The 23,353-nt window shown below is 31.7% G+C and overlaps 2 protein-coding genes and 1 long non-coding RNA gene across 3 annotated transcripts in view; all 3 read left to right on the plus strand.

Moving 5' to 3' along the window:
- The first annotated feature begins 578 nt into the window (after positions 1 to 578).
- On the plus strand, positions 579 to 5,247 carry LOC143911555 (uncharacterized). The gene is made up of 11 exons (XM_077430478.1): positions 579 to 725; positions 830 to 1,089; positions 1,165 to 1,394; positions 2,197 to 2,303; positions 2,374 to 2,593; positions 2,670 to 2,951; positions 3,025 to 3,171; positions 3,268 to 3,392; positions 3,463 to 3,592; positions 3,673 to 3,818; positions 3,883 to 5,247. The coding sequence occupies exons 1-11, from the start codon at positions 619 to 621 to the stop codon at positions 5,222 to 5,224; spliced, it is 3,096 nt and encodes a 1,031-aa protein (XP_077286604.1). The 5' UTR covers positions 579 to 618; the 3' UTR covers positions 5,225 to 5,247.
- A 4,614-nt stretch (positions 5,248 to 9,861) lies between these two features.
- Positions 9,862 to 10,811, plus strand: LOC143912169 (uncharacterized). Its single transcript, XR_013260608.1, has 2 exons — positions 9,862 to 10,333; positions 10,413 to 10,811. It is a non-coding gene; the product is annotated as an uncharacterized LOC143912169 (long non-coding RNA).
- Positions 10,812 to 18,994: 8,183 nt separating this feature from the next.
- Ac76E (adenylate cyclase type 2 Ac76E) overlaps positions 18,995 to 23,353 on the plus strand; it is a 94,317-nt gene continuing 89,958 nt past the window's right edge. The window contains exon 1 of the mRNA XM_077431600.1: positions 18,995 to 19,004. Coding sequence (XP_077287726.1) covers positions 18,995 to 19,004 — 10 coding nt within the window. The remainder of the gene's footprint in view (positions 19,005 to 23,353) is intronic.

Consider the following 23,353-nt stretch of genomic DNA (forward strand, 5'->3'; position numbering starts at 1 on the left):
AACAAAATATCAGAGCAGTGGAACACTACAAATTTTCGTGCTCCAGCTCCACTCCTGCTTCGTGCAAAAACTCATTGCTCCACTGCTCCGCGCTCCTGCTCGATGCTCCGCTCCAGATCTCTGTTTTCAATTGTATTATCTAAGAAGTATTATTGATAATGTTTAATCTTAATTTCAAGTGTAAACAGAAATTATTAATATCATATAGACTCTATATATGTATGTATATATCAAAGATTATACCTCCATATTATAGAGGTGTAATCTTTTTTTCGAATCAATGAAAATATTGCATTACATGAGGCTTTAATATATAATAGTTTAATAATGAAGCTTATCTTATAATAATTTTTCAGTAGAATGAGAGTGAAATAATAGTTTTTCGCACCAAATTATTCATAAAGATTTGAAATATTTTTATTATGATTAATAACTTTAAAATTAATAAGTAATTCATTTAAAATAATCATTTTAATGGTTATTTTTGCAATTGATATACATACACGATATTGTGCACGACATTGCACGATAAAGTAAAATTCAGAATTTAGTTTTGGAAATGGCCAATTTATATAGAGTTACGACGGCTGTCATCTGACAGTTGGTAATTTGGCGCGCATGGAGTCTTTTGAAGTGTTGTTGTTGTCAACTTCAAACCATCGCGATCGACTACTGCAACTCCTGGCTGCCGAAGATTCTCATGCTAACTTCTGTTTCAATGTCGAGTAATTATCCATATCTTAGTTCATTGCCAATCACAAAGAAATCAAATCATCATAAGTTAAGTTAATCTAAGCCTATGTTACATTGATGATTATCCTGACTTCAGCTTCATAAAATTATTCGAGGCGGATCCAAATCTAGGAGATGAAATCCTGTGCAATTCTAAAAACATTCTACCAAAATGTGACGATTCTCTAGTGAAAGCCCAAAAGAAAATTTTAGAAGAGGAACCGCCCGATTTTAATAGAGTTCTCACATTAAAGTGTAATGTTCACGCTCGATTTTTCGGCTTGCCTGTGTGTCCCGAGCTCCACAGAGCCACTATACCACAGAACAAAGACTTGGGATGCTTTTTAAAAATTACGGGTAAATATTTGAATAATATTTGGCTCATATAGTATACAATACACATGCTATCCTATCAACCGTTTTATATTCCAGGCACTGCTATTAGAATAACCCAATCGAAAATGCTCGAGTATCGTAGACATTACAAATGCTCTACATGTCTGCACATTCAAATTGTAGAAGGAAAGTATGAATATCGATATGTGTTGAAAACGCCGTCAAAATGTAGCAATCCAGATATTCAATGTCGTAGCACCACAATGACTCCAGTCTACGACATTTCCAGAGAAAATTGCAAAGATTATCAAGAAATGAAAATTCAAGTACGTCTCGTTAACCCTTTGAATGCTGACCAACGACGATCAGCGTTTTGCTGACAATTCCATGGGCCTGCAAAAGGCGTTGTAAATTTTGCACGTACAAAGTAAACAATAATATTAACTGCTAAGCCTTTAAAGGTAGCATTGAAATAAAATGGATTGAACATCATTTATTTGTGAACGTTTATAAAGACTCGCTTACACTAGAATTTCTGAATTTATAACCTTAGCAGAATTACCTGATGGAAATCCATAACTGCTGAGTATTTTAGATTGTCGCTTGGAATTTAGATTGTGAGCATTACATTTTAACAGAAATAAAGAAGATGGAACTAGTTTTGGAAAAATACATCATACAAAATACATAAAATTGATTTCTTTTGTTTATTTTATATTGTTGAAAGATATTTTAGAGAGTCTAAACACACTTTTACAAAACTCGAAATCCTCGCTGGTAGTTATCTAGGGTTTGTTTGGATCAGCTACAATTTTTATACCTGCTTTCTATTGGATTTCTAAATAATTCTAGTTGGAAATGTTGGTGAAATTTTCAGCATTGCGGGCTTTCAACAGAAAAGACGTCAGCACTCAAAGGGTTAAATTCAATTTCAAAATTTCTATTGGAATTCAAGTGGATATGAATTTTTGAATATTTGTTTACTAAAAGTTTGCACAGTACTCTGTACAATAAACTTGTTATAAAATATTGTTTAAATCACTATTAAAAGCTTTGCTAAGATATCTAAACCATGATAATCATTTTGATATTATTTACTTATTCACAATTCATTATATCTTATTATAGGAACAAATAAATAAATTAAGTGTTGGCGGTATTCCGGGATCCATTTGGGTTACACTCGAGGATGATTTAGTAGATTGTTGCAAACCTGGTGATGATGTCAGCATATGGTATGAAAGTAAATTCAATTATTTTTCATAGAAATTCTTTTTATGTATATAACTTTTGTTTATTTTGCAGCGGGACTGTTATGAGGCGTTGGCAGCCAATATCAGCTAATAAGAAATGTGAAGTTGAACTTGTAATCCATGCTAATCACATAGAAGTTTGCAACACTGAAAAATCAGCCGCTATATCTCTTGCCCCCGATATCAAATCAGACTTCAACGAGTTTTGGGCTACATATAAAAATTGCCCAATGATTGGAAGAGATGTTATATTAGCTTCCATTTGTCCTAAAGTATGTTTGTATTATATTTTATATAGGTATTCATATGAGGGTGATTTTTTTAAGTATTGCGATTTGAATTTTTAAGGTGTACGGATTGTATATGGTGAAGTTGGCTTTGACGTTGACAATTATCACCAGTTGTAACCACAATGTCAACGTTGATAGTGTCATGTCTTCGAAAAGTTCCACATCGGACGATAAAACGAATGAATCGACTGTGAGAGGTCAATGTCATCTTTTGCTCGTTGGAGATCCGGGCACAGGTAAATCTCAACTGTTGAAAGCGGCTGCTGTTTTGACGTCCAGGTCTGTACTGACTTCTGGATCAGGTAGTACGAAAGCTGGTCTCACTTGTACAGCATTAAGGGTGAGATTATCGGTATATATTATCAGTTTGTTTTAATAAGAGTATTGATTTATTTTGGATTTTTAATTTGTAGGAAGATGGAGAGTGGCAATTAGAAGCTGGTGCTTTGGTTTTGGCTGATGGTGGAGTTTGTTGTATAGACGAGTTGGCTCAAATGCGGGAACACGACAGGGCTAGTATTCACGAAGCGATGGAACAACAAACTATATCTATTGCAAAGGTGATAAAAGATCATTGTTGCAACTTTTAGAAACATTCTTAAAACCTATTATAAAAGACGATTGTTATTATCAAACGCTTATGTTGTCATATTCAGGCAGGGATGGTTTGCAAGTTGAATACAAGATGTGCAGTAATCGCTGCATGCAATCCCAAAGGCAACTATGATACTGAGCAATCTTTAAGTGTGAATGTGTCTTTGGGTACTCCTTTACTTAGCAGGTTTGTTCTGTATATTATTTTAAGTAATTATTTTCATTACATAATACATTCACATTACATTTTGTTGCAGATTTGATTTGATATTTATATTATTGGATATGCAAAATACAGAATGGGATGGCTTGGTGGCCGATTATATTTTATTCGGTAAACAATCTCTCAATCATCACATAAAAAGTTGGCCAATAGAAAAATTACAAGTGAATACATACATATTGTTTTTCATTCAATACTTTTATTGTAATTTGTGCTTCTATGTTTATATTGTGCAATGTTTTAGCTCTACTTATCTTTGATTGGACCTTATGATGTTAGCATGACGCAGACAGCTATAACTATATTGCAAGCGTATTACGTCAGTCAGAGACGAGCTGAAAATAGGGATCCCTCACGTACAACTGTTAGGATGTTGGACAGTCTTGTCAGGTAAACACAATAAGCTAAATATTCAATAAAATTATGAATATGTATCTATGTTGTATTGTTTTAGATTGTCACAAGCTCACGCTAGGCTTATGTATCGGACGACAGTTTTGCCGATGGATGCTATCACTGCTGTTAGTCTTATGGATCTGTCAATGCAAGATTGCGTTCTCACCGGTTCATCGAGTGTTTTACATACAACATTTTCCAAATATCCTGATTTTGTTTATCTGAAATCGGCCAAAGAAATATTGTCCAATCTCAATCTAAATGATATTTGGGATGGTGAAATTCTATTCTATGCTCGATTATTGCATACTGATGTACAGCAATTAAATTCTGATATTGAAAATGATGAATTTCGCCTGTTTAAGTCATTTGTTAATTCTGATGACCAAGTTTTAGATACAGAACATGTTGTTGAAAGCAATTATTTTAAATTTGTCGGTAATTCAAGTAAAAATTTAAGTAAATCAGATCTAGAAGCAGAATGTGAAGTTATAGCGCATTGTTCAAAAAAAAACTTACCTCATTCCGATTCAGATGAGAATTCTGATAGTAATAATAAAATTGTTACAGAACTTTTGGCGAAGACATTGAAAAAACATTCGTCATTGAATAAATGTGATCCGAAAGTTGGAATAATCACCGGAAAACAGAAGAAAATACGTAATAAATATACTAAACGAAAAAAGGCTAAATCACCAGTGATTGATGTAAATGTACAAAACGAAAATAAGTTAAAAAGAAAAAGGAAAAACGATACAACAAAAATTTCTAAAAAGAAACGAGTAGAAAAAGAAAAGGGATTGCTTAAAACAGATCACGCTTCCGATTCGAAATCAAACAATGAAATTGAAAAGTCTAGCGAAGATGAGATGAACGAAATACAGATACTAAATTGTTTGCCGAGCGTTAATGACGTCTTCGATGGCCTCAAAATAAATTTTAGTTTAAGCAGTGATGAATCTGACGATGCTCTATTTGAGAAATCACCCAAAGCCATTAGAGAATTAATTAGTAGTAGTCCTATAAAAGATAAGCCTGAATCTCCAGACAATAATAAAAGTGGTTCTATTGAAAAAAAATGTTCAGAAACGACCCCTGTCAGTAAAAATACGTTGCCAAAAGTTCACCCTAATTCATTGAATAAACTGCTAAATTTTTCATTCACGTCTAGAAATAAAAAAGCTGAAGACTCTACAGTTACAAATATAACCGATGGAGGCTCTAGTAAAATGACTCATGTCGAAAATTTATGTAATGATAAATTAAACGAATCAAATACACAAAATATCAATGATGATAAGTCAAAAAATGCTTCTGATAATACATTGTCTACTGGGAAGCAATCTCAAACTTCAATTTTTGAGAGTAATGATGATGACTATGATTGTTTTGATATTTAAATTGGAATGTTAATTACACTTATAACAAATTAAATATTTATTTTTTATAAATTTAGGTGTTAATTATTAAAAATTATGATATATATTTTTGGTTTTTGCTTCAATATGAAGATTATTAAAAATAATCAAAACATCAATGCTTTGTTTGATATATTTTTCTAAATGAATTAATATTGTTTTTATAAATCAACGCTTGTATTTAATTAGCATCAAACTATTAGTATTAAATTTTATGAATTAAAAGCGTCATACAGGTGTTCACTGTTTATTAATAATAATTGTACAAATTATATTCATTTAAAACAAAGTCAATTATCAATATGTATGTCAAATATCTAAAATATTTTCAATTTTTTCTGATTTAATGTATTATAGATAACATATAGTTAATTATTTTGGCTTACTTTTGCCTTGCTTTGATGGTTTACGTTTCAGACGGGGTTCGGCATTTATATACAGGTCAAATTTCAAAATCGCTTCATTGGATACTGTCCGCTTGACAATGATGTTGAACCTCCATTTAGAGATAGGAAAACCAGATGGAAAGTACGTTTCTATCAATATAAAATCTTTCACGTTAAACATGCCAACCTAAAAAATTGTGCAATATATAGAATATTTTGTATACAAATTTTATTTAAACGTTCACACGTATATTTGAGTAGTATTTGTATGTAGTTCTGCTAAAAGGAATCAATTCAAATGAGCAATAATTTGTCTGCTGATACTTTAACCTTCTTTGTGCAATGCAAATGTAAGATTATATAGTTTGGTAATATGCAGTCAGTAATAATAATAAATTTTTTAAAGAAATTATCATGTGAAGTGTATCTTTTTGTTTTTGTAGAACTATGAAAATGTACATATAGAATCATTTTAATACATACTTGCAGTGGACACTTATTTGGCAAGTTACTAAACTTTCTCAGCAAACCTATCAAGAATTGTTCTCCTTCTTTTATTACGTCACACACTGTATTGCTTGTTTGAATAAAACTTTTTTTGTATTGATTACTCTTGAATTCGTAAGATGTCGATGAAATCTGCAAAATGTACATTTTTTAGATGTAATATATATGTTTTACAATATGGTTCAGTGAACTCACTATGGAACACTGTATGCTGGGCATAACGAGGATAGATAGCTAGAAGAATGGACGATAGATGGATGAAAGAAGTGCTTGAATGCTGCTCGAAAGAATTTGAAATGGTGCAAAGAAGGTCATAGGGGAAATGGATGAAGGAAATTAGAAAAATGTGTGGGATGAGATTTTACTTTATTTTTACATATACAGGCCTTCCTGGTATATGTATGTATATACCAGGAAGGCCTGACAGAGAAATGTTATATTAATAGAAGTGGCTTTAGGCGTCATATTGTTGTCAAGTGACGATTGTCCACAGACAATCCTAAATAATTTTAGCATCAGTCGTATTTGATGCTTGGTGCTCGACGTATGTCCAATAAAAACTTATCTGTTTGTTTATATTACTCGCAAGATGGGCAAGCATCGGTAGAAATTGCACAATGCATTCAAAAACACACAATAAACAACATGGGATACATTTTTATAAGTAAATTGATCCGATTGTATTCCTTGCGTTGTAGCGTATTTATAGAGACGTACCGCGTAATATTGACAACAATTATTTATTGGTAAGGGCCCTTCTATTATTATTACATTTCTCTGGGTAAACCCCAATGCGCCTTCCTGGCCAGTTACAAACATCAATATATAATATAATACAAACATCAATATAACCAGTAGCGTGGTCTAGTGGTGAATGTTGAATTATATCGTACTTGATGTTACGAGTTCGATTCCCGCTAAGACTCGCTATTGGCCAGACCTCGATTTGTCAAGGTCGATCGTTTCTTATCAGAATTTGCCAATTTTTCTGATTTTCATTGAAACGATTCCTGTAAAATTGGCGTTTCCTTCCCAATTTTCTGTTGCGAACTTTTAGTTATTGTTATATCTTAGGTTTCGCCATATTGCTAACCATAGATGTCTCTGTGGTTGATTATCGAATATAAAATTCGTATTGTTACATGAAAGTTATTCATCGTTATTTATCGTATTAATACGATATTTGTAATATCTGACGATAGATGTCAGATATTGTTTAGATTTACATGTATCTATGTAATAATTATGTGGACCAGGAAGGCGCATTTGGGGTTTACCTGTTAAGCCTTCCTGGTATATTTGTATAATATGTATGTAAAAATATGTACATATGTAAAAATAAATAAATAAATAATTTTAACAAAGCATCATAGAGACATCGATGGATAAATTTTTCGATAAACTTACATTTTCGGCGCATTTTTTTAATATATAAATCGTCAAATTTCGAGAAAAGGGTAGAGCCAATTTGTTGGAACTGTTTCAATGAAAATCAGATAAAATGGCAAACTCGATAGAAAACGATCGACCTGGAGTCACAAACCAAGGTCTGGCCAGCAGCAACCAGTGGGACCACTTGGAGAGTGAACGATGTTTCTCAAAAATTGATGAATGGAAGCGTGTTGGAAATGCCTTCATGTATATGGCGAATGGCTGTGAATGATGATGATAAAGTAGTTGTTATTAGTAGAGTACGGATAGCCAAGGTGCCGCTTATTGTTCAATTGTTGTAAATGCCGTGTAAAAAAGGTTCGGCAAACCTTTAACAATGCATTTACAACATTTGAACAATAAACGGCACCTTGGTTATCCGGGCTCTAGTTATTAGAATTAAGATATTTCTGGTAAACTTACCGTTACATTGTCTAGCCAGGGTTGTAGTACGTACATGCTGAAGTTTAACACATAAGGAGAGGTCCTGCTGGCTTTGGAAACGCTGGCTGTGACATTCTTCAAACACGAGTCGTCCACATATTTCACGTCGGCCCTTTCCAGAGTGAGTATGAACGGTTTCTGTTCAAACAATGTAATATTTCATAATTTAATCAAAAACTGTTCAATATAATATTGATCACACGTTTACTACCACACCTCTCCGCTAACTGGTGCAAGCGAAGAAATTAAATTTACCAAGCACACGATCTGTATCGTGTGCATAATTGAAATTATTCTTAAAGTTCGACTGAATTTTTAAAATATATTTCATTTGTGTGCGGTCCGTCAGCCCCACTTAATTTCGTTTCAATTACCTCAGTCTATTGATGAATTTTTGATTTTATTCGAAATTTAATGAATATCATTCAGATCCTAGATTACAATGAAATCATTATGACGATGTGTTTTTATGTTTATTATTTTTATACATTATTATATGTACATATATGATTTTATATATTTTGTAAATGCTATTTTTTTCTAACGTTTCTGTGATGTGCTAATTTTTTTTTTTAATTGACATCTTTCCCAATACAGAAATTAGATTGCACGACAAAGTAATCATATATATGTATATAGCTAGCAGTATGGTTCGGTGGTTGCGTTTATGTTTAGCACCGAGAGGTTACCGGATTCGATCCCGTTCTAATCTTTAATACAGACTTGGATATTTGTGACTCCAAGTCGATCGTTTCTTATCAGAGTTTGCCAATTTGTCTGATTCCATTGTTGAAACGGTTCCTCCATCAAATTGGCAAAAATCATCCTACCCGCTATGTCACAAATATCTGAATTTGATTTATGTACAATATGTAAAAATTTATGTATAAGTTTAAATCTATAGATGTCTCTATGGATTAATTCATCAATTAATTAATTATTAATTTCGTGTTCTTCAGAATCTCGCAATACAACGATTTATGCTATAAAAATGCTGCAATTGTCTAGCAAGGCACAATGGGGTCTACCTGTTAGGCCTTCCTGGTATATATCTATGTAAAATAAAATAAAACATATATTCTAACTGACCATTTTACAATATGAAAAAAAAATGGAATATAAATAAATAATGAAACAGCTTCTGATGCTTTAGCATTCTTGAAGTGAAAATCCTATGAAGACAGTATATTTATTATACTATAATACATATTTTAAAATACACTAAAAATTATATGAATTTTTTAGCTGGCTTTTATCGTTTTAATTGAGTGTTTAAGTAACATCTTTTGCGGTTTCTTTCAGGAAAAATTAATAAATAATATTCAGCTTTACTCAAAATACGAAATATTGATCAAATTTATGAACAATAAGCATGAATTAAGTGCTTAACTTGTCGCAATTTGTAGTCCACGGTAATGGTTTTTCAATTGTTGTGAAAATTTATTAGAAAAGATCATCAAATTACATTTGAATAATACACATTTTAATACTTTACCCTTACTTTGCTCATTTGGATATTCTAATAATGTTTTTTTTAAAGGTTATCATTACTTAGTTCTTCATTTATACTTATGATTGTATTGATTAAAGAAAAATTATTCTATAGGTATACAAGTTTTAAAGCTAAATAATTGAAAAAGATTCAAATTAATTTATTAAAGGTTTATATTACTTTTATATGTATTTGTACACATTATATTGAACGGTAATGGCATGTTTTTATAATTTTTTATTTGTATGCCAGCTAATGACATTTTTGATATTAGTCATTATTTTTATGAGAATCATCAACCGTTATGGGTGTTCTACTGATTATGGCATTAGCCACTTCGATACTACTCTGCGATGGAAAGAATATTATTGTATGATCATATTTTAGTAAGAATATAAAAAAAAACTTATATATTTATATTGAGTTAATTTTATTGCAGAAGCCGCATATGAATGCAATGAAATCCGTGAGTATGTATTGCAATGAAAAACACGTAGTAAACTGTTCCAGTAAATTAATGCCAAATCCTTCTGACAATGCTTCTTTGGCTTTAAACATTGAAGCTAACTTACTTCACTCATGGTGGTCAAATATAACAGTAAAATTTCGAATGATTCAATGCAGAATATTGATCATTTTTATACATACATAGTTATTTTAAAACATTTTACAGTTCAATTTCAGAACGTTCGAATGGAAAAATGGAAAGTACAACGACGGTTTTATCAATTTCGAACAACCGTTGTGCTTTTTGATGGAAAATGAAAAGTGGTTGTTTCCTCTTGTGCGTCACTATTCAAATTTGCCCAAAAAATGTCCATTAAAGGTAAAGTATGTATTTTTAATTAATTTTACAAGCTTTTTATAAGCTTTATTATTTGTATATTCTACATATGTATATTCATTTTAGGTTGGGGTTTTCAAAATCGTCAATTTAGGTGCCAGGGAAGGTTTCTTACCAACTAATTTTCCACCGGCTCGGTATAGATTTTCGTTGATATTTAAAATTACATCAACAACTACACGTATTGTACAAGTTGATATTGATTTAGAAATTAACGGTAAATCCAAATCTAGAAAACAGAATCCAAGGAAATCTGCAAGATTGACTGAAAGTTGATTAGTTATTGTTTGTTTGTTATTGTCAATATGTTTTCAACATATTAATCGACAGTTTTAAATTCAAACTATTCATTATATTTGTTTTTATTATAATACATAAGGAAGGTATTCATATTATATGTATAATATATCATAAATGGAATCGTTAGATTTATAATTGATAATTTTGGAGTATTTCCAATAATAACAATTTATTAATTATCCGTCCCAATTCTTAATAAGTAGCGCACATATTCATTTATGTATATAATAAATAGAGCTTGTCAAATGAAATGTCAAACCAAATCATTTAGAAAATAAATTAAGTTAATTAATTTTTCCTGTTATCTTTTTAATATTTAAAATCTCAATGTACTGTTCTATTTTTGTGTAAATTTAATATTGCGTCAGATTAAAAGTGGGTACAAATATATGTGTATATCTACAATATCACAATCACAATGCTTTTTGAAATTTGTCTATTTGAATTTTGTCTATTTTTTATATACTGCGTTTTCAGATTCCCATATAATAGAAATTCAACTATTAAATAATTAGGTAAACAACACAATTAAGCAAAAAAAGTCATCATTATTGTTCCGGGTACGAACACTAATGGATAATTTGATTTGAATAATGCGGATACTTTATACAATGCAATAATTTTTCTCATTGGTAAGGAATCGACTTGAATACAATTCGAAAATATGGTCCCCTAATTTACAGGTACATATGTAGTAATTCCATTGAGAGGATTCAGAATAGATTTATTAGATTCATTGATTTAAAATTTTTTACAAAATCTGTCCCTGTCACCAACAAGTATATTAAATTGAATATGATCAAACTGTGTAACAGGAGAGTAATCAACGATTTATTATGTCTGTTTGGCGTACTCAGCGGAGTTATGGACTGTAGTGAATTAGTGGACCACATAAATTTTCATATACCGAGGAGATATACCAGATGCAACTATTTATTCCACATCAAAAATTATGCCACTAGTTATAAAAAAAAAATCAACGTTACCCCGACTTCATAAACTGGGAAACGAATTTAGCCAAATTGATTTTTTTAATATTAGTAAATATAGTTTAAAAAAATTGTTACATCAACATTTTTCTAATTTATACAAATGCTAAATGCATTTTATTTTATTGTTTAAACTCATAATTAGTTTTAAAACCCATATTTTTTCTTTTCTTTTTTTATACTAATAATTGCGTTTTTTTGTTTTATTGTTTTATGTATTATTATTATGTATGTTCTATATTATTATTGTTCAATGGTCCTTGCGGCCGTATATAAAATAAAATAAAATAACAAATAAAGCAATACTATCATTTTTTTTCCTTCATTTAAATTGCATTTTGATTCATATTGAAAGTGCATAATTTTAAATATTCAAAAGCTACAAATAGAATCGGCAAGTAGTAGAAACGTGTTCACTCAATTATCCTCGCTGCAAAATACCGCTTATAGGTAGTAATTACTCGCTAAATATCCAACTTCTAATTACTTCATGAATAATCCAAGCCCTCTTTAATCTACCTCACGCGAAATGTTACAAACTAATTCCGCTTAAAAGTAACGAACGACACGACGAATACTTAATTAAGCTTTCATCAAAAGATATACCGGTAGGGATGTACATATGTAGATAGACTTAACTTATTAATTGAGAGTTATGATATGCAGAAATTCACAGTAAACCAAATCAATTAACCGATTAATAATCATAACCCACACAACTAATCATAACCTGTCATATCCGATCCGGTGCGAATCGCACTTGTTTGTGATTATCTATCATACAATAAAGCATTACGTTTGCACTAATGTTGAAAACCATTAACTGTGGCTGAGCGCATTCTAATGAAGACAGTGTTAGATTTATCTTTCGATGTTGAATTATTTTTTATGACTGACGAATTATGCATGCGTGGTATTTCAAACTTTCTCCGAAAAAAAGTGTCTACTTATTTTGTATGCATACTGTATAAATAATTGACGGTGTTTGTTAGATTGGAATTTCGGCGAGGTTTCGTATCAACTGTTGGGAAATCTCTCGAGGATTAAGACGTTCTGCTTTTTTGCTTATTAAATATAAATTTAATCCTTCACAAAACTATCTACTAGGGATTGCAGTTTACTGTTAAATTTAATTTACCGGTAAACGGTAAATAATTTCTCCCATTTCCAGTTTACCGGTAAATGAAAAAAGTTAGTTGAATGAATAACTGTATGTGGTTACTTTTCCTAAAAAAACATTAACCTACATAGATTGAATCTACATAGAACCTACATAGAAATCTCAGGTGAATAATGTCATATAAATATAATAGCCAGCAGCATAGTTCGGTCGTTAAGCTTCTGCTTAACACCGAGAGGCGCCGGGTTCGATCCCATGAGCTGACCTCGAGTATATCTGTAATGCTGCTGGTCAGACCTGGATATTTGTGCTCCTGGTCGATCGTTTCCTATCAGAGTTTGCCAATTTTCTCTGATTTCATTGTTGAAACGGTTCCCGGTTAAAAATTGGCTAAAAATCCTTCCTACCTACTATGTCACCACTATTTGAGTATGATTAACGTACAATAAAATTTATGTACAATTCATAGGTGTCTCGTTAAATTGCGAGTTTAAGTCAGTGTCTCGTAATTCAGCAACTCGTATAATAAATAAAAATGATGTAGTGTTTGTAATTGGCCAGGAAGGCGCATTGGGGTTTACATGCAAGGCCTTCCTGGTATAAAATGTAAAAAAAAAAAAAATACACATAGTCCATTCGTTGTTTATACATATATGCGTTGCGTGACTTTGTCGCCGCGCTATTTTGGCTTGCGCGATTTTGTCCTGCGCGGTTTTGTTGGGACCCCTGTTCGAACGTATGTATATATAACGACTTGGTTGGTCTGTGTTGCCACTCTTAAGCATGCATTAGTGTAGCCACGCTATTTGAGAACTGTCAAACTGATTATTACTATGTTACCACTAGTGTTGTGCCCGTTGATTTCAACGGGTGGTTTCGGAAAGGAATTGATAAACGAATTAAAATAAAGCTATATGTTATATATAAATATAATGTGAGGTAATTATAGGCGCACACGCGCACGTAATATTAATCGTAATAAAAAATGCGCGCATTACACGCTCACCAATCCAACCCGTTGGAAATGGTGAACGAATGACGCTCGGCCTGTCGTCACATTCTTGTATGTCATTTCTTCAAATTATTAAGAGGAGATATTTGCAAACCCAACTATATTGGAAGAAATTCCTTAGTTCTTTGCCGCCTCATTGATTACACTGTTCGACACGAAAAATGGTTCAGAGACGAGATATGACTTTTCTTATACATAGATCTATGCCCAGTAAACACGAATCTGGTAATAAAAAATGTTGATTCATTCGAGATTCGGAGATATATGTATTTTTTATATTGCGCGATTTTACACAAAACCGTGCTCCACTAGTACGAGTTTTTAGCTCGTAATTTTACCGATTTAAAATTCTGCACACTTCCAATTAACCCTTTTAAATGAAAACAAAAAATTGTGTGGCCAGAACACTATCCCAATAAACATGTTTCAATAGAAAATACTCAATATAAAATAGTATTAACGGTGGGAAAAAATCCCAAGTGAAAATACGTACTTTTGACCTTTGATTTGAACTGGACGACTACTTAGAGAGATTTGAAAGCTGAAAAGGACTACAAATGAAAGATAAAATACCCGAGTATAGATTTCAATATTCATTTTGAACAGGAAATTGACAGATTTTGAGACATCGACCGAACAACACCAAGATATAGAAAAAGCGTGCGATTTAAAAAAACTATCTCAGAATCTCGAGCCAATTAACATTTTTTATTACCAGATTCGTATTCATTGGACATAGATCTATGTATAAGAAAATTCATATCTCGTCTCTGAACCAAAAAAAAGTCGTCATTTGTAGAACAGTGTTATCTATAAAAGCTAGGACTAATGTTCTTACTTTTTCCCCAATTGTTCGAGTCTTACGTTATTTGAATTTGGTCAGCAATCATATTGATATTTTCAATATCTCACCAGATAATCTATTCGATTTTTTTTTATTCTTTTTTACTTATAGTTCAATTTAAACAACCATTATTTTTTTATTGTGTATTTTATATAATTTTTAATTACTTTATGTGAACGTTTATAAAATATTTTTAATGTATTTTATGGCCAAAGTGTCGTATTGGGGTAACCTGTGAAGACACTGTGGTATGTTTTATAAGAAATAAACAAATAAGCATAACGCTCCACACCCATACTTCCATACTTCCGCTACCACGCTTCCCCGCGTCTCCTCGACCACTTGACTCTGATTGGCTGTGTGTCCACGGTCTGGCACATACCCACATACCCACATACATCGCGTTCGTTTATGTATATATACATAAAAGTTACTGAAAGTACTGAAAATAAAAAAAATCCAGACTACCTAAACCATCATCGATCGATTTAGAATGCAATAATATGCCTGTATATGTACTTGATTCGCGATAAAATAATTTACCAGTATTTGCTGTCGGAATTTTTGAGATTTACCGGTAAATCGGTAAACCAATAATACAATCCCTACTATCTATATATGTATGTACATATTTAAATGTACATATGTATGTATGAGTATTATTATTATTTATTAATTGACGGGATGAAAAATATATTTGAAATAAATTAGGAAGTCTTCTTTTTCAAATCATGAAGTTATTTATTAACTTCACTTGTTTTTGATAAATTTAATTACTTTTTTCAGTATGTACGTTGTTTTGTTTATTTTAATTACTACATATGTATAGCTATAAAGTATTTTTAGAATTGGATTTGAATTGAAAGATAGCATATTGTGGCCTTCATAGCTTAATTGCTTTATTTCAAATGTCATTAATATTGTCATATTTTTATATTGATCTAATTTTAAGTACTTTATTTATAGAATATTGAAATCTTTTGGTCAATTTACATGCTAAAGTGACTGTGACGATCACACATTGCGTAGTATGAAGAAACTTTTGCGCAATTGTTTGCGCAATTTGACAGATGCATAGATCTACTATATACTAAGTTTGTCAAATAAAATTTAGATGATTTTTATGTACCCATTCGTTGGGTGTTCATTCACAGGGTGGTTTGCAAAGTTTTGCAGTTTTATGATGACCTAAAACAGCGTTTCTCAAACTTTTTGTGCCTGTGGCACCTCTTATGAGGTTAATATTTTTCAATGCCCCCCCCCCCCCTCACTCGATAGTTGCTCGTGAGAAAAACGAAAGAAAAAGTATATATTAAAGAGCTGTGGAAATTTAATCGCCATTTATTTTTATTTATGTAGTTTAAATCTAAATTGAGCTCTCATATCACTTTGCAGATAAATAAGACTCTGGCAGTTCAATATTAGTATCAATTATTACAATTTGACTTAATGGATCCGTCACCAAATCTGTAATATGTATACTTATAATATCATTAAATTGATGCAAACGTATATTCCGTCTGATGATTAAAGGACGGCTAGTCATTCTTATAGCTCTTGCTTTGAACTCTGATGGAATGGTCTATTGTTATTTGTAATTGCACTGAACTTAAGCCTAAGTCTATTGATGATAAATAAAACATTTTACCTTAAGAAAAATATTTAAATATGATTATTTTATTCTGCGCTAAGGGCGCCTCTACGTTCTAAGTTCAAACATTTGCACACTGTACATTCTATTCATGGGACGAAGGCGCATTCCCTTTTACATATATTCTATTATGCTATTATTTTTCATATCAAATTGACATTGAAAAGGGGTCAATTTGAAGTGAAAAAGGGTCAATTTGGAATGAAAAACTCGTATATATAAAATATAATAAACATATAATATCCCCCTCCAGTTTCTCGCAAATTCGTCGCACATCGAATTTTTTGATATTAAAATAAAATATGCTTACCGAAATATATATGTACATACATACATACGTACAATGTATGTAGAATTTGTTGATTGTACCAGTTTGTCCATATATGTTGCTGAAGTATAGTATAATAAGTTAGAACATAGGTGTCTCCTTAAGGTAACCTGTCATGGCACCTGTGGTAGAAATGAATTTATAATAAATACTACAATGTCACAATAACGCATTTAATCCAGCGTTTAACAGCGGAAAAACGCATTTTAAATGATTCAATAGTTTCTTTATTTTAATCTAACAATGCAAGTGGCGACGCAAAAACATTTGAAATTATTGCGTTGCAATGCCACTCATTTCCGTTTTACCCGTTTCCGTTCCCGTTTTTGGGCGATTTTTTTACAGAAACTATCTCGGACATACACACAATAACTGCTGTAAGTTTCAATCGGTTGAATAGTATAGAAACGCATACGTGACAGCTACACAAATAGACAATCATTGATTTTTATATATATGTATAAATACATACATGTTTTAAATATTTAATTTACAAACAAAGTGTTGGAATACATTTTCCTCCTCAGATACGACAGCGCCACTCTGATTCTATGAAAACGCTGTAACAAGAAACCTGATACTTAAATGGTAACTGTTCATTAAGTGATTTGAATAGCTTATTCACATTGAATATTAAAATATACACATTAGCACATACATACATTTAATACAGGCATTCGTATAGGGATAATGGGAAAGGTTTCTGTTTAAATTGAATGTCGTAGAATCTGAATGACGTTGGTATATTTGAAAACCACCAAAGAAATTTTCTAAATTAGACACTCGAAACGTTGGATTAAATTAAACCGTTAGATTAAGAAAACGCGCACCACAGTTTGAGCGCGGCACGTTTGTTTTCCAAGCGAGGCCATAACAACAACAATGATGATAATGATTGTATGTATATAAATACATATATACATATGTATATATGTAAGTACATACATTTCGAACGCACATCGGCTGCCATCTGCGTTGGCCGTCAATGGACCAAAAATAAATTATGCGTGTAAAAATATCATTAATCATCCGTCCGTCTAATACACCTCAGTCATTACGAGCACGTGTTCCTTTTTATTTATAAATTTACATTTTTTTCTGTTGTATTATTTTACATAGTCTATGCGACGCCACTGGATCGCAGAGTTGGCGCGACTCTCAAAACTTCAGTTGCTCGCGAAATTCGCGAGCGTCGGTCGTTTTGTGTGGCGAAGCTCTCGCTAAAATCGCGTAACGATTGACACATTGGATAAAATACATTCATGACTTTATTCTTATAATTGTTAATAGTATTCTTAATTATATTTAATTCAAAATTCTACCGATTTCTATGTACGAATAAATTTAGGAGACGAATTGAAGAAAGTCCATGTATGTAATTGGAAAAACGCGCTTTCCACATAAACAACTTTCAAAGTCAAATCAGATCCAGTAATGCTGTATTTAATATTGCATATATGTGTACTGAATTTAGTAATTTTTCAGATGAATATGTATGCATATTATACTTAACGAGACAGTGAGCTTTAATTTGTAAACATCCGGTGATAAAGATGGTTAAATTTGTTGATATTAATTCATAATAATCATACATAATCAACGATTTTGACGTGTTCTATAAATTTTTATATAGTTGCTAAATTTATTGTATGTAGTGTTTTATTTAAAATTAAATAAAATAATTTTAAAAATTGAATCAGCGTATTTCATAGTTTTAATTCACGATCAATACATATTAAAATAAGCTTTTTTATATGGATATTATTACATTTTTAATTATGAACAAAGCAATTTTGGAAATAAATGCGTACAATTAAATATCCGTTGCATACTTTCTTCTTCCATTCGATTTCACAATTTTTAAAATCCGAATCAACCTTGTAACAGCGTTATTGAATAGATTGAAAAAGTCTGGTTTCTAGTGTTTTGTTTGCGTTACGTCAATCATTATTATCTTCTCGTACACATTTTTTTGCACTCATTCAATATAATAAAAAAAAAATCGGCGTTTTCAATGCTGTGATAAATTTATGACGTATTCGACTATTTTTTTTATTTTATTTATTGTAGTGAAGAGTTCTTAGTCAATTTTCAGAATACATTTTTCATTTCAAACATTCGTTTCATTGTTCAAGATTGATTTTAAAATTGGAAATGGTAGAATTCAATGATGTATGTATGTAATTATATATGCATATAAACATATGTTAATGTATACATAATAAAATCTAGTCGTGTGAAATGTATTTGATCCAATACTTCCCATATGCTTTTTTCTGATATTCCTCTTTTTCTCTTACTCATAAATATAACTATTTTATATAAATATAAGTATGCTGAAAGAACAATGACAAGTGAGTGAAGGCGAATTTCATCACATAAGACATAAAAAGAAAGCATCAAAATGATGGAAGGTAAGCGTTTTCTCTTCTATTGTTCTTAGACACTTAATTTAATGTGATTTCATTGATAAAAACTGCAATAAGACACATGGCGTATATCTGAAGTGTGTCGATGAATTGAAATGAAATTCGGACTAAATTTTTCACACTTTCGCATTAAAAAGTTTAGATTTAACTCGACGGCTGTGAAACGCCCACTTTTTATGTTATTGCAGAATTATACACTGCGTTTGATTTGTGTATATTTTAATAAGTAAATTTAGATTTTGATATTAGAAGCGTATTTTCGGCGCGGATTGAGTTTATAATTCGCGAAAAATACAGCATGTGTCAGATAATATTATATGATGCCAAATAAATATCATTTCAAATGCCTATACAATTTATAAAGTTCCGTTTTTTTTTCAAGTAGACTTAGGTTTGAAATTTTTGCATTATATGCTTGGGACCTGCTATGTATATTGTATGAACCTAATTATGATGATTTCAATTTTAATTTATTTAAATAAATTTCAAAAGGGTTACAAATATATTAAATAGAATTTAGTAGTGAATTTAAGTGTAGGTTTTCAATAATGATTGTTAAATTTAATATATATGTATTTATTATTTATAAAAGTATTTATTCAACTAGCAAGAATGATAATGCAGTAAAAAGAGTACACAAAGACGAGGACATCTAGTATAATCGGAGCGATGAGTTTTCCAGCATCTGGGTCATTTCACTTTGATAAGCTTTTCAATTAATTATATTGTTTACATTTAAGTATTTAAATTAATTGAAAAAGTTGATAGAAAGGAGGTGAGACATGGCTTTTAAAAGCATTATTTATAGTATATGTATATCGTACATTTCTTGGAAATATACACTTCTACAGCTTAGATTTTACCTTTTAGAGAAGATACCAAAGGATTATTTTTATTATTTTATTATTTTTACATACAAATACATATATAGCAGGAAGTTCTAACAGGTAAACCCCGATGCGCAATCTTTTTAAAATAATTTTAACAAAGCAACATACATAGATACATCTATGAATAAATTTTTGATAAACTTACATTTTCGGAGCATTTTTTTAAATATAAAGCGAGACATTTATGGACAAATTTGCAGCATTTTTATACGATTCAGCGAAATTCAAGAGGCTAAAAACTCGAAAATTGCGAAAAATGGGTAAAGGTTGACAATTTGTTGAAACTATTTCAACGAAAATCAGATAAATTGGCAAACTCTGATAGGAACCGATCGACATGGAATCATAAACCAACCAGTGGGACTCGAACCCGTGACCACTATGTTCGAAAGCATATATGTATACTAACCACTAGTCCACCATGCTGGTTATGTTTTGCAATTACAGTGATTTAATAATCTCAATAATTTAATGCAGTATATAATTTATAAAAAAAATTCGAAAATATTGAGCAGATGGTTACACTTTTCGCCCTTACCCAGAAATTGATCTGAATATTGTAGCAAGATGCTCCATATTTTACTGTTAAAAACATGATGAGCCAATTAATTATTACAATCACGCATCACATCGTCTTCCTTCTCTTCTCCCAATGGGACAGAGTAGTCTATGAAGCAAGGAGAGAGTGTAACGAGTATTGTATATCACATGTTGCGAGGTTTATGAAATAGTTTTTGAAACGCTTTCCTACAAACATATACATACATATGTATGTTAGGCTTAAGTATTATGTCTCCTCTCATTATTTTAGAATAAACGAAAAAAAAGCTTGAATTGTTTCAGATATTGATTCTTTATAGAAAAATTGTCCGTTGATTTGATTAATGTTGGTTGCGTCGCATCGTATCGCGTGTCGAGTGTGTCGAGACAGTATGTACATATACAAAGGTACAATGTATGTAGGCTTGTGTTTGTATATCATATATATTAATTTAATATTGTCGAATAAGCTTGTGTATTTTTTTCTCTTAAAAATCCGCTGTTTAAATCTATACTGTGTTAGAAAAAAGTTAATTAACAATGATTATGTATAGGCCACCTATGTATGATACATATGCAGGTGACTCGCTCGTCATAAAAATTTATTTAATGATAATCATATAAATTTTCAAATATACCATTATCATTGTAGGGTTGTCCCCAGCACTTTTGTAGATCGAATTAAATTTTTGAAAAAAAAATAGCCTTTACTATGCATAAATTTATGTCGTACGCCGAAAATTTCGTAATTACACTTGAAACTTTTTCCGAATACATATATTAATTTATAACTGACAATTAACAACGAGAAGGTTCGGCCCCCTTCAATTTTTTCGGAAACCTATTTTTTTCACTTGACCGTTATTTTGACACTCACTGATCGATAATTCGTGCTGTGTAGAAGGTTTCGATTCATTATTTCATGATTACATGTGATTATCATTATCTATATATATATATATATATATATATATATATATATATATATATATATATATATATATATATATATATATATATAAATCAATGTTTGTCTGTCACGTATCCGTTTCTATACCATTCAACCGATTGCGATGAATCACATTTTTTACAAGATTTTTATATGTGCTTGTAAAAACTAATTATGTGCATGTCCGCGATGGTGTCTGTAAAAAAATCCTCCAAAAAGGGAACGGAAAGGGGAAAACGGGAATGAGTGGCATTGCAACGCAATAATTTCAAAAGTCAGATTACCACGACTTTAACTCGAGAACGGGAAAAACGGGAACTGGAACGGGAGTTGTGGCATTGTAGTATTTATTAATTGTGGCATTGTAGTATGTATTTCAAATGTGTTTTTCCGACAAACTGCCTGCGTTTTTCCGACAAATATCATTACTGTAATAACGGGAACAGGAACGAGAACGGGAACGGGAACGGGAACGGGAACGGGAACGGGAACGGGAACGGGAACGGGAACGGGAACGGGAACGGGAACGGGAACGGGAACGGGAACGGGAACGGGAACGGGAACGGGAACGGGAACGGGAACGGGAACGGGAACGGGAACGGGAACGGGAACGGGAACGGGAACGGGAACGGGAACGGGAACGGGAACGGGAACGGGAACGGGAACGGGAACGGGAATTGCATGCGTAATTGTGGCATTGGAACGCATGCCGGGTTCAGCTAGTAATTCATATTTTATTGCACTAATTGCTTAAATAAATCAATAGCGGTAGATACCGATTCTACCGATAGCAAGGTTTTTACGGTAGTACCGGTTTTACCGGTAGCGAGATTTTTTTACAGTAGTACGGATAGAGTAAAATTCCCTAGTCGGTACAAATAAATTGATCTATTATTCAACCGTGTGCACATTCTTGACGTTGAGATAGTCGCGTGTTGGTCACACTACACTTTTACGATAATTATTTATCAGACGATCCGTAGGAAGTTTTTTACGATCGTGATGATGTGTATAATATAAATGATGATACTGTTTCTCATTCGGTCGCCTGAATAAATAAGCGCACGTTGCTCACTTTGTCCTAAAATAAAACCGACTGTACGAAACATAGACGTGGTGCCGACTATGTGTCGCATTCGATATCGACTCCAGAATAGATTTTGACATTAAAAATTCACGTCATCGTTAAAAGTTGCGAAGCGCGAAATTGATGTTGTCTCCGCGGCGGCGTAGCTTTATTCATCAATTAAGTAGCTATATCAAGTTATCCAATATCCGGCGGAAATGGCTCAAAAGGCAACGCATTAAGCTTCCATGGGTGTGTATAAACAACATATGTAAATATTTGTATGAAAAAGGAAAAAGTCAGCGAATTTTATATTTGTGAAATATAATTGAGGGTATTTGTTTCTAAATCTGTTGCTATAGACCAGGGTTTCCCAAGCTATGTTCCGTGGAACACTGGTGTTCCACGGAACCTGAAAAGGTGTTCTAAAAAAAAAATTTGGAATGCTTTTATACACTGCAACACATTTAAACATCTATGTACATAAGTACTTCATATTAAAAGGCGAGTGATGGTCAATCTCCACTGATGTTTAAGAATTGAAAGCACCAATATTGTGTCTGATATCAAGAATATTTACGATTCATTAAGAGCTTTATTCACGTGCTTTAATAATATATTTTGTTTTTGATTTTAGTATTATGTATTACTTAACCTAAAATATTGTTAAAATTTCCTGATTTCCGAAGTGTTCCATTGTAGAAAAGTTTGGGAAACTCTGATATAGACTCACATATGAGCGGTTATAATTGTAAATGACATATGTAAGTCCACTTTCTTCATTTCGAGAAATATCTCGTAATACTTTAAATATAATGTTTTCCGCTTAACAATTTTTAAAAATACTAGTAGCCTGTAATACGTTTATTCTGCTTTTTCAATATTCTGG

Source organism: Arctopsyche grandis, chromosome 5 (assembly GCF_051622035.1).
Source record: "Arctopsyche grandis isolate Sample6627 chromosome 5, ASM5162203v2, whole genome shotgun sequence".
Lineage (NCBI taxonomy): Eukaryota > Metazoa > Arthropoda > Insecta > Trichoptera > Hydropsychidae > Arctopsyche > Arctopsyche grandis.